At 34.8% G+C, this 13,944-nt stretch overlaps 1 protein-coding gene across 1 annotated transcript in view; it reads right to left on the bottom strand.

Annotated features, from left to right (window-relative positions):
- The window catches only part of LOC127880485 (galectin-4-like), a 28,084-nt gene that overhangs the window by 7,948 nt on the left and 6,192 nt on the right, over positions 1 to 13,944 (bottom strand). Inside the window, exon 3 of the mRNA XM_052427772.1 lies at positions 12,683 to 12,770. Within this exon, the coding sequence (XP_052283732.1) occupies positions 12,683 to 12,770 (88 nt within the window). The remainder of the gene's footprint in view (positions 1 to 12,682; positions 12,771 to 13,944) is intronic.

The raw sequence follows: 13,944 nt of genomic DNA, 5'->3' as shown, positions 1-13,944 counted from the left end.
TTTTGCATTAACTCCCATTTTCTCGTGCCGCGCATGGGACAAGTCTACTCTATCTATTTATGTTAATTTCTCTGCATTACGTAGGATAAAATATTCAACAACACCATGTATCAGTTTCCAGTCCAATTTAATGTCTAACATACTTAATATTTTCGGTTATACAAATACAGTCTGATAGCTACATGATCGTATCTTTCTCGATCCGTACACCTCCAAGTCTAAACGCTAACTCAACCGCGGAGTGCCGCTCTCCTTCCAAACATCCCCATTTTGTCCCCAAATTAATTTGCATATTTTTCCTTTAAACTTTTGATTGGTCCTCAGCTAGTATGGTTATTATTCATTGGTTGATTCGTCAGAATATTCTAGAAGGAACACTTTTTCATGTATTCACTTGCTTGGCGGATATACTAAAATTTAATCAATATATATTGGTACTAATCAATTTTTATTGATATAGAGTAATTCTGTTACTTTCGTCAGTACTATAACTTTTGTACCCCAGACAATAGGTGACCTTTTCATCTGTGCTGTTTATTGACCATGAGTGTTACTTATCATCTCGTATCTATATGCCGACTCTGGACTCAATGTGTTCTTATTTGGATTTAATCAGGTCTGACTTTCCATGTTATTGATTCCAATTATACCCCACCCTGAGTGTGTTTGCTACTTTAAATAAATCTTAACCAGGTCTTAGTTTTGTAAATACCTCCCATTATTAATTGTTCAGACTTTATCTTAACATTGCATATATACATTATTTGAATATACATATTATCCTTTTTAATTTCTATCGTAAGAATAAAGTCATAAGAATAAACGATAAACGATATGTTTGCATACTCGCTACTGATATACTTGTCAATATTTCGTACATAAAGAAAACCCAAATATTTCACCCAATTTCTCATCATTATTTGACACAACTTATCCTCTCAATTTGATTTTTATGTATTTTAGGATACAGAAAAATCTTTAAGAATGTAAGTATGGAAGTAAACGAAAACATATTAATACATACGATGTAGAAAATCAAACACGCAAACATGAAAACATCAGTGACTAAAACATATATATGATGAAAATCTGCAAATTATTAATGAAATTTTTATCGAATGTTTCTGCTGAAATAATAAAACGTCGGAATATTTAAATAGTCAATGTCAATCACAATGAAGTGGAATGTGTCACTGGTTTGGAAAATCCAATACGAATAGTGTCCATTTTTGACATCTTCGCTGGAGGCGATGTGGCGTCTAGGTGAAGAGATGAGACATCTGGTTGTAGATGGTAACATGCAGTCGATTGAAGACGTCGGCTTCCGAATGAAGACGATGATGGTCGGTCGGAGAAGCTGTTGGTCCTCGGCTGTTGCACGATTTAGAATACTTCAAACGTTTATTATATATAGTTCTGGAGAATGTCTGCATTCATGACTGTAGTATTATAATTAGTGTTTATGTACATGTAATAAAGGTAACACACATATATATATAAGTTCATAGACGATAAAATGTTCACCTAATATATGTACAAAGTACGCGCGATTTTTCATCATCAAGTCCATTCATATCATCGTATCTTTAAAAATCATTTTCGACGACGCGTGAAATGTCCATTAACAGTCCACTCGTTGTATGGTACTGGTGCTGGTTCACAATTTGGATCCATGTCGACAATGTTGGATCCTAATTGAAGTCGTCTGTTACGTCATCTGATTCTCGACGGATACATCGTCGTCGAAGATATCGGCATGTCGATGACATATTATTCTTCTTTGTCGGGGTGTTAAGATCTGATCACGATCTCAAATGCGTTATGAACGCATGTTGCTGCAGGCAAACCACGCCAACTATCTTAGGAGCGCTGTTTTTCTCCTTAACTTGTATCGCATTGGCAAATCGTATAGGGTTAATTACATGAAATGATAAACGGGCCTTTTATTTACATATTAATGGAATGTGCTATATAAGCACTCAGATTACTTATCACACCTATGATAAGATATACCCAAATAAAATTAATGTGCTAAAGGAACGCGATTCTCATGACGCAAATTTATTATGTTTTATTTAAACTATACGCGTTGTCTATTCAATGAAATGCATTGTGCTTTATTATGTTTTATTTACTTAGAGAACAAAAATTTACAAACAAAATCCCTTGTCTTAATGTAGTTATTCTTATAAAGAAACGAAAAAAACTATATATATGATCAGTAGCAAAAATTTAATGTATTATAGCAATATAGTTGTATCTTTTGCATTATACTAATAAAAGGTACACTGCTTTGCTTTTAAGGATATTTACAAACTGTGTAAAAATGTTATCTACGCTTAAAAAGGTGTTTACTTGAGAGCTGTAGGGCATAAGCTAGCGTTAATTTACGTCGTTGTCAAGTGCGTTATCATTAGCTGGTCTGATACGCGTATATTTGTATAATCCTAAATGTCAATAGGTTGACCTGTTCCGTTAATCAACCGTCTGACAGTTATATAATCCTTCAATTTCCTAATCTTAACGTATGGTATTGAACTTTTCAATTTATTTATCCCGCCCTGGGTGTAAATGTATTCGTGTTCATACTTGAAATAAATCTTAAATCGGATCTTAGTCTATGTAAATATCTCCCAAAAGTTTTATTACGCTTCAGAGCTGGTTGCTATTTCGCACGGATAAGTGGTATTTCACCCGTATACTAAAGTATGACATTTTCATTTCATTCTAAACCCGTAAATCAATGCTAATGACGATACCTTATCAAAATCGGACGATACCGTCCTCTATAATCCTGTTTTTACATATATACTACATATACATTCAAAACATATTTCTCTATATACAAAATTTTGGGGTCTTTAAGTCTCGACATCTATCTCGCTTTATTTTGTAGTCCATTCATTCACATGTGTTCAGCCATTGTCTGAAGGCACGTGAAAATTGCTTTCTTCATTGCGTTATTTGAACGTGAAGTCCTTTTTGTCAATTTTCGTTTTTTGTGTTTTAACGCTACCGCGTCAATTTGCATCTGATCGTCTGAAGAATCATTTTCAAACCTACGTACAGGTGAGTTTTGTGAATTACCGTTATTGTAATGCATCGTATCTGATTCACTGGAGCTTGACTGTATATCCGCGAATTGTTTGTTTCTCAAATGTTTTTGCAATTCAGCGAGCGGTATGTTTTCCTCGTCATCCGTGTTATCTCTAATCTGTCGGGTCTGTTGCGTAATTACAGGTAACCCATGTACTGACGTATTTGAATCGCTATCAGAAGATAATGTGTCGTCCGCAAAGGCTAAATTTGCTTTTCTAATCGGGCGCGCTAGTGGTTTATCTATCATTGGCCATTCATCGATATTTGCGTGCCTTATTTGATCAGCGTGAACTTTAATAGTCGAGTTGTCTAACTGATTCTTTATTACGTATGTTAACGGCGACTTTTGTTCGATTATACGATAATATGGCCTCCATTTACTGTCTAATTTATTCGTACGTTGAAAGTTTTTGTAGTAAACGGGGTCATTGATTTCGAACTTAATATCTTTCGTATTTTTATTCGCATAATCAGCTTGTCTACGTTTCGATTTTTGAATTTGGGCACATACCTTTTTAAATGATTTGTGTTGTTCCTCTAATATTATTTTATGATAATCTTCACCGTGATATTTACGTCTAGGCTTTAACAAGTTGTCTATTGGAAGAATAGGGTCTCTATTAAAAAGTAAGAAGAACGGTGTGTGCTTCGAAGTCTCGGATGTACAAAATCTCATTGCCGCTAAAGACATGTTTAAATGTACGTCCCATTGTTGTACATTTTCTTGAACCCGTTTTGATAGTATATTGTTCATAGTCCCATGTGAACGCTCGTTCATGCCATTAGACGCGGGATGATATATTGTCGTCTTTACGTGGTCAATGTTCATTGATTTTAATGTTTCCGTGAAAGCTGTGCTTGTGAATTCTTTTCCGTTATCAGTTATAATTCTTATAGGACAACTATGACGGCAATAAATCTCGTTCATTAACAGGTGTATTACGCTATCAGACGACTTATCAGGCGAAGCGAAAGCTTCTATGTATCCTGAGAATTGATCTACGAAACATATTATATATCTATTTCCGGAAAGCGTTTTCGGATATGGACCGCATATATCTACGGAAACAACTGAAAACGGAAACGGCGGTATTGAGGTATCTGACGATATGGGAGCTTTAATTGCTTTTAAATTTCTACTTTGACATATAATGCACTTAGATACATAATCATTCAATTCTTTGAACATTTTAGGCCAGTAATATTTCTCTTTTAGTGTCTGGAAAAGCCTTTGAGACCCAGGATGTCCGTTTTCATCATGGTATTGCTTGACAACTGAATCAGTCAGGTGTTTAGGTACAAACAGCCTGAGAGTAGGTTCCTCATCTACGTTTGATATGTAGTACAGTATATCATCAACCGTTAAATATCTATCATCTTCACTCTTGTTCTGTTTCCCTAATCTTAATCTCGCTTTAATCTCAGATATATGAGGGTCTTTTTCTTGTTCTATTTGCATATTAAGCCCTGATATATTATTGTTCGACGCTGTGTCGTCGACTGGGATTGGTTGCGGGGTAATAATATTATCAATTATTTGCCTGTGATCGATATGCGTAGAGTCAATTACATTAATTTCGCGCGGCTGGTTTTGTCCATTTATTTCCGAACTAATCGTCAAATGTTTATCGTTAATATCTAATTCTAGTTCTGTTTGATCGCATTGATTATTCTTTATTTTGGTTTTTGGAGGTCGGCTTAGGAAGTCAGCAATAATATTCTTTTTTCCCGGTATATATTCAATTTTGCAGTTATAACCCGCTATACTTAAGGCCCATAATTGTATTTTCTTGTTTTGCATCGGACTTTCCAATAAATACTTAAGCGGCTTGTGATCACTCTTTATAACAAATTCGGCGTTGTGTAAATAATGGTGCAATTTACTTAGACTGTAAAATATGCTGTAACATTCTTTTTCAATGGTACTATATTTGCATTGTGTGGGGCTTAATCTGTGCGATATGAAAAATATCGGCTTTTCGCCCACATAATCCCCGGTCTCGTTATTGTCGCATTTTTGAGTTAAGCAAGATCCTATGCATTTATCGGATGCATCAGTATACAGTATATAACCTTTTTTTGGATCAGGGTATGAAAGATAAGGGATTTGCGTAAATGAGTCTTTTAATTGTATGAAACTATCTTCGCATTGTTTCGACCATTTAAATGGGACATTCTTTCTCGTTAGATTAATGAGAGGCTCGACTACTTCTGAATACGACGGACAGAATCTCCTATAAAATCCTGCAGCACCTAGGATGGATCGTACATCGCGCACGCACTTTGGCCTAGGGAATTGTCGGATCGCTTCCACTTTTAACGGATCCGGCCTTATACCATTTTGATCTATGATGAAGCCTAGGTATCTAGTCTCTCTTTGTAAGAATTGACATTTTGATAGTTTTAGCTTTAGGTTATGTTTACTGAGACTCTGTAGTACTGTATCTACGTGTGATAAATGAGATTGCAAGTCAGGTGAAAATATTAAAATATCGTCTAGATACGCCACAGCGAAGCTCTCACAACCTTTGAGTACTTTATTAGCCAATTCTTGAAATATAGCACCGGCGGAGGAGGCACCGAAGGGCATAACATTAAATTGAAATAGACCCCTGAATCCCGAAGCGAAAGCCGTTTTTTCTCTGTCCTCTTCCTTTATAGGTATTTGCCAATATCCCGATATCAAATCTAAACTGGTGAAATATTTACTTTTACCTAATAACGCCAATATATCATCTATTAATGGTAATGGATAGGCAATTGGTTTTGTAATTTTGTTTAATTGTCTAAAATCAACACAAAACCTTTTCTCGTCTTTATTATCTTTGTTTGAGTCATGGTTATTTTTCTTTTTATCTACTAAAACAATAGGGAAGCTCCACGGACTTCTTGACGGACTTATTATGTTTGCGTCTAGCATTTCGTCGATGGCTTTATCTATGAATACCTTATTGTTTAATGGTGTTCGATACGGCCTTAATTTAATGGGTGGATGATCCCCTGTGTCTATGGTAAATTCTATTGCTGAAGTTTGTGTTAATTCTAAATTATTTCTTGCGAAGAGAGTTCTGTGTTTTAAGAGTATCGGTAGAATATTTTCTTTTTGATTTTCATCTACACGTAAATCTGATAAGATTTCATCTTTAGATAAACCTGATTTCGGCTGATTATTTTTATTAACTTCTTGTACTGAGCATATTTCATTATCATTTACCGATTTTATTCGCCCTATGGCACAGTGTCGTCTAAGCCTTATTGTTTTGTGCGTATTGTTTATAATTAAAATGGGAAATTGTCTATCACGCGTTGTCTTGACGACTGAATTAACAATTGTTAAACCGGGTTCATTATCAAAGAAAGAATTGCTTATTCCATTGAATTCATAATTCGTATTTGAACGTATGCAGTTTCTTTTAGCTTGAGCAAAGAGTCTATATGCAGTTTGTGGTTTTAACACAGTATGCCTAGTTAATCTCGCTATCGTCGAAAGATGTACATCTTCTTCTAGAGGTACATAACAGTTATCAATCCTCAAACATCCTAAATCAAAGTATAAACGGACACCATTATCTTGTAAAAAGTCTCTTCCTAAAATAACATTTCTATTAACGTTACTTACTACAAAAAACATGTGCTCTTTATATATACTCCCTATTTTGAATCTCAATTTTACACTTCCGTGGACATGTAATGAATTTCCATTTACCGACTTTAGATTTACTTTTTGAAATATCAGTGCGGGTTTTTGTTTTAACATATCATAAGTACGTTTACTCACGATGCTGACTTGAGCGCCCGAGTCTATCAAGCTCCTAAATTGATAACCACCTGTTGAAATAACACAAGAATTTGGACTACCACACAAAGCGATATTATATGTCTCGACTTTTTCATTCTTACCATAGACCCCTTTTTGGTAAGAATTTCCTAGTTTTTTCGATTAATGTACGTTTTTCTTTGAGTACATTCTCTACTAAAGTGTCCTAATTTACCACAATTCCAACAATCAATTTTATCTTTCCAATTTTTGTCATATTCGTTCTTGTGCCTGTTACCGTTTTGATCTATCGTCCGCCCTACCGTATATGCACTTATCTCGCGTTGCCTACGGCGACAGATTTCAATAGAATGACCGTGTTTCTTGCAATATGTGCAAACAATAGATGACCTAATATAATCGATATCTGTCTGAATATTATCGGTCGTAATGTTATCAAGTCCATTTATTTGCGATCGTAACTCAAACCTAGCTCTGACACTTTGCTCATGTATAGCGCTTTTTAAAGCATTCGATAGGGTTGCATGATTTTCGCGCATTAATTTAAGTCTCAAATAATCGTTTGATAATCCGTCGATAAAAATTTCTACTAACTGTTTTTCTTTATAGTCTAAATTTCCTTCAATATTTTCGTATGCGTCAGTCGCAAGAGATAAAAGCCGCTCAGCGTATATTTGAACATTTTCGTCGGTCTTTTGTTTAGTCGTCTTTAATAATGATAAAGCGTATTGTGGGTCTTGAATTTCTGCAAATCTTAATTTAAGCTGTTCCTTTAAATCTGTCCATGTCCCTGTCGAATCATCAGTCAAAAAACGTTGTATGTAATCACTAACAAGCCCTTTACTAGATTGGTAAGCAACAAATTTTAATTTATTCTCATCTAAATTGGTAAGCATTCCATATTTTTCTACATTTTTAATCCAATTTTTAAATTCTTTTGAATTTCCATCAAATGATTGTACAACCTGTGAAATAGTCTGAGTGCTTATGGCCGTTTTAACATCTTTAATTTGTTCATTTAAATTTTGAAATAATTCAGGGATTATTTGATTTGCCATTTTGATACAAGCGTTAGGAAATAAAACAGTCACTCACCGGAAGTTGCAGAATGTGTGCGGTCTGATGTCGTTGTTCCCGGCTCACGGTTGTTGTTACTGGTTACAGAAGTTGCCGAAACGGAGTTTCTTCGCGTTGTTTTCCATGGCTTCGTAATTGTAAGTGGTAGTATTTCTTTGTTCGAATCCTTGGTTCACGAGCACCATTTAACGTCCTGTGTCCCGTAATCGTTCACAGTTCATAGACGACACATAGTTACTAACAATGTTCATTACTCTTAAATTACCGGTATGTAACCTATCATTCGATATCTCGTCATGCGCGAATTGCCAAGATGACGAGTTTTGCATTAACTCCCATTTTCTCGTGCCGCGCATGGGACAAGTCTACTCTATCTATTTATGTTAATTTCTCTGCATTACGTAGGATAAAATATTCAACAACACCATGTATCAGTTTCCAGTCCAATTTAATGTCTAACATACTTAATATTTTCGGTTATACAAATACAGTCTGATAGCTACATGATCGTATCTTTCTCGATCCGTACACCTCCAAGTCTAAACGCTAACTCAACCGCGGAGTGCCGCTCTCCTTCCAAACATCCCCATTTTGTCCCCAAATTAATTTGCATATTTTTCCTTTAAACTTTTGATTGGTCCTCAGCTAGTATGGTTATTATTCATTGGTTGATTCGTCAGAATATTCTAGAAGGAACACTTTTTCATGTATTCACTTGCTTGGCGGATATACTAAAATTTAATCAATATATATTGGTACTAATCAATTTTTATTGATATAGAGTAATTCTGTTACTTTCGTCAGTACTATAACTTTTGTACCCCAGACAATAGGTGACCTTTTCATCTGTGCTGTTTATTGACCATGAGTGTTACTTATCATCTCGTATCTATATGCCGACTCTGGACTCAATGTGTTCTTATTTGGATTTAATCAGGTCTGACTTTCCATGTTATTGATTCCAATTATACCCCACCCTGAGTGTGTTTGCTACTTTAAATAAATCTTAACCAGGTCTTAGTTTTGTAAATACCTCCCATTATTAATTGTTCAGACTTTATCTCAACATTGCATATATACATTATTTGAATATACATATTATCCTTTTTAATTTCTATCGTAAGAATAAAGTCATAAGAATAAACGATAAACGATATGTTTGCATACTCGCTACTGATATACTTGTCAATATTTCGTACATAAAGAAAACCCAAATATTTCACCCAATTTCTCATCATTATTTGACAATATGAATAATATATAAACATATTAATAATGTCCATTTTCATGTACCTGTTTCGGTGGAGCGGCTTACATGCACGTTGTATCGCGTACTATATGTTTGTTATCAGTATGCTTCTTTTCGTTTAAAATTTATAACGTTTTAAATTTTACTCGCTGTTAGAAGCTTATCGTTTCTTTCTATTTCAGTTCGACGTTTTCGTTTTGTAATTGCATAATTTTTAATACACTATTTGTTAATTTATTAAAACGTATGTCAGACGGGAGACTACGGTGGCATCGTCGACGTAAAAATTACTTCTAATAATATATCATGGTTAATTCTAATATAGCAAATACGAAGTAAACTTGGAAATGTTTCACCAAATAAAGATAATCCAGGGCCGTACGCAAGAATTTTTTATTTTTTTATTTTTTTTTTATTCAATATCATACATACAATGCAAACATGTATATGATCATACAACATAGTGATTGTACAAAGCAATAAAGTTCAGACATGTTATACAAGATATGCTAATATATATTTTTTAGAGAGAAAAGAAAAGAACAACAGAGGAATAGTTATGAAAAATGATGAGTTGTATAAAGTCGGAAGAAAGCATACTGGACTTGTGTGTTTTGTTTTATATTCACAATGATCTTGTCAGATTGACTGGGGAGGCCCAACCAGGGAGGGTGCGGGAGGGGTCTTCCCGTGCGGCAGGGGTCTTCCCTTCCTATTTTTTTCAATTTCGCATTTTTTCAGGGCGAGTTGTAATGCTTCGCAAAACTTATATTGTAATACAAATGTATGGAATATAACAAGTAAATCAGCATCTTTCTGAAGTCTAAAGCTTTAAATGTTGGTGTGAACAGCATTTCCAGAAATGTATTATATTTGATGAAGAAGAAAAGCAAACTTTGAAAATCAAAAACCTTTAAAGAAATGTATCATAAAATATGACTGACATATAACCATAATACTATTTTCTCTTTGAATACAAGCCTCCTCTAAAGTTTCAAAGTAAATTAATAATAACATGTTTATCATCTACTACACAGTTTTACTTTCACCACCATCAATACAGATAAACCATCCAAATTGTCAACAACTGTGATATTAGATTGGACCTTGAAACTTTCTCTATAGTTACCGTTTTCCGTAGGTTGTTTTACGGAACTTTATCAGATATTGAGCTGATTTTTGGTATGCGAGTCTACCTACATGACCGAAAGATAAAGTGTAAAAATTCGTTCCGGCCCATTGATATTTGGCGAAGTTATGGGCCGTGGACTAAAATTTTCACGGTAATAACCGTTTTCCTGAGGGGTTTGTCGCAACTCTTTCAGATATTAAGCTGATTATTATGCCCGAGTAGGATAGCATATGGCAGTTTGACTGCCCGTCCGTCTGTTGGGCATCTAATTATCCAGACTTTCTTTAAAACGCTTTTACATATTGACCTGATATTTGATGCTACGAGACTTTCGGATGAGGTATGACTTTCCTGCCGGTCCATTAATTTTTTGCAAAGTTATGGGCCTTGGACTTTGACAAATAAACTTTCCGGTTCAAACTAATGAATAATTTTTCATATCATCTCTCTAATTGCTTCCAACATTTTTTTTCACAAATAATTAATGTCAGTAGTATTCAGGCCTTCGTCCTCCTGCATCGTTTGCTTCCATTTGCTGCTTCTCTTTCCTTGGCCAATCAAAAACGTGTTACATCAACCATCGGAAGATGAAGCATTCAGGATCACAAAGGTGGATTGAGTGACTGATAGGGGACTTGCGTACAAGGCCATAAGAAAACATTGCCTAGAGCTTATCTCCACTGGCGAGTAAAATAGCGCTAATCCCCTTGTTTATCAGGGACAATAAAACACATCGCTTCATTTGTGTTGAGGGGGAGTGTGCTGTGGGCCCTGTCATGAGAGATAAATTGCAGCATAAACAAAAAAAATCATAATTTGACAGCCAGTTGGGGGTTGGGGCGGGCTCCATGCCCCCGCCCCCTGTGTACGGGCCTATAATCTTGATACACCTAATATTTCGGAACAATTACTTTTGATGTGTAATTATTCTCGATTACTGATTAATAAAAACATAAAATTAGCATACTTTATTCTCAATTATATATTTCTGAATCATGCAAAACTGGATGTTAATAGAGAATTTATCTTTTCTGTTTTTTTTGCGAGAAAAATAATCTTTAACATTACCGCGAATAGCCCGCAACTCCTAAAATATCACATGTATTTTTTGAGTGGAGAGAAAAACAAAACAATTATGCCAATTAACACAATTTAATGACTGTTTATACAATTAAAGATATGTTTAAAGCTGTTTAACTTTGTCTTTTTGACAGATATTGATTCAAGTCGTCAGCATTGTATGTTATAACTAGGCAATATCATTATTGTATGTTATAACTAGGCAATAGCATTATTGTATGTTATAACTAGGCAATAGTTTTATTGTATGTTATAACTCGGCAATAGCATTATTGTATGTAACAACTAGGCAATAGCATTATTGTATGTTATAACTAGGCAATAACTAGGCATTCAAGTCGTCAGCATTGTATGTTATAACTAGGCAATAGCATTATTGTATGTTATAACTAGGCAAAGGCATTATTGTATGTTATAACTAAGCAATAGCATTATTGTATGTTATAACTAGGCAATAGCATTATTGTATGCTATAACTAGGCAATAGCATTATTGTATATTATAACTTGGCAATAACTAGGCATTCTAGTCGTCAGCATTGTATGTTATAACTAGGCAATATCATTATAGCATGTTATAACTAGGCAATAACTAGGCATTCGAGTCGTCAGCATTTTATGTTATAACTAGGCAATAGCATTATTGTATGTTATAACTAGGCAAAGGCATTATTGTATGTTATAACTAGGCAATAGCATTATTGTATGTTATAACTAGGCAATAGCATTATTGTATGTTATAACTAGGCAAAGGCATTAGTTTGCAGTATGGTTAGCGCCAAAAATGACATGCAAATTCTTTATTCTTGGAACAATGCATTTAGTTTATTGAAACAAAGTGTCATGCAATTCTTTACTAGAACATATTTCCGGTTAACCTGGTGCATCTCTTTTTTAATAGATAATACCTTAAATGACACACCGCAGGATTATGGAAGGACAAAAAGGACAAGTTTGTCAGGGCAAGGGCAAATACCGGTGTAGAAAGAACAAAAGCTATGTATTTGTTTATTGTAGTGTTTCAGATGTCAATTTGGGGCCAGTCAGGTTTTACTTATGGGACGCCTTTACTTCTGACCATATTTACTCTCGATTCCTCTTTTGTATATTTAACGTCGGGCGATGAACAGGCCATTGATTTAAAACTCGGACGTGTTTCATCTGAACAAAGACGGTCAGGCATCCGGATATTAGTTCTACAGACAATATACTATGAGACAATTTGAACTACATTTAACCACAAGAAGAAATACACACAAACCCCTCACCTGTTTTTCGTTGAAGCGAGGGTTGAAGGCCAATGCACAGTCGCTCCTAGGGTCCGTACTTCCACCGCACTGCAGGCTGATCAAGAATCTGGAGTATGGAGCACAAGTCTTGGGTCGGTAATCAGAAACAAGAAAACTTTGAACTAAAATGCGGTTTTACAACACGGGGAAAATGACATTTATCGGTCAGGAAAGCATCCAATGCAATTCCTTGACCCGGTCGAAATAACACCGGGAGATTCCCGTTTCTTTCCCCCATGCATGGGGTTTCCATGGTATTTATCATACCACCGCATTGATATCTGCCTGATATAACGTTGTCTGATATATTTTTATAGCATGGTCAACAGGAAGTTCTTATATCAGTCAATGTTTGTAGTAACGTGGGATTTTCAATAAAGTCAACAATTTCTATCAACATGAATCAGATTCAAAACAACAAACAATTTTATACCGAGAACGTACATATTTTATTTTAGTTTAAATTCATAAATCACAAAAACGTTTTTTTTAATCACCACAGCCTGCACTAAAGACGTTAAATGATGTCATCAATGGGACAATTTATCTTAAATATCGATATAGTCATTGCACTCGCAAGTGTTGCACAGAAAGTCAAGACAAATGATAACTGTATGCTAATCCTCAACTATTTAAACAAACGATTTAACACGCTTATGTCAATATTTACACCATCATCAAAATGTCAATTTCAATACACATCTCCAAAATGGCGTCTCCAAACTAATCGGTGAAGTGTGTTCTTCGATTAAATTTGTCTTGGCAGTCTATTCCTGATCTCCAATTCAAGACATTTATAAATAAAGTACTCTTCCCATTTGTAGTGCAAACAACTTTTTTTTCTCTATACGATGTTTAAAATAAGCGATTATTCGTTTCGTCTTTTCGAACGCCGTTGCTACGTGTGTGTCAACGTGTAAAAGCCGAATCAGCAAAATATTTTTAGGAAAGTTTGGTATGATAAACAGAAAAACAGGTTACTGCCCTACCGTTTTGTAATATATAAGGCTTGGCACGAATAAAATAACGGCTCGGCAAGCCTCGCCGTTATATTATTCTAAGCATCGCCTGATATATTACAAAACGATCGGATTGTAACCTTTTATTCTCTATATATCAGTTATGTACAGGAACCGTAAATCGATATAAACAAGGTTTAAATAGGTCAATTATATAGTTTCCAATTGAATTAATGTACGTAAGTAAGCGTTAAAGATATGCCTATAATACCACTCTATTGT

The sequence above is a fragment of the Dreissena polymorpha genome, chromosome 5, assembly GCF_020536995.1.
Source record: "Dreissena polymorpha isolate Duluth1 chromosome 5, UMN_Dpol_1.0, whole genome shotgun sequence".
Lineage (NCBI taxonomy): Eukaryota > Metazoa > Mollusca > Bivalvia > Myida > Dreissenidae > Dreissena > Dreissena polymorpha.
The sequence above is the reverse complement of the archived record's forward strand: the minus strand, read 5'-3'. Positions and strand labels throughout refer to the sequence as shown.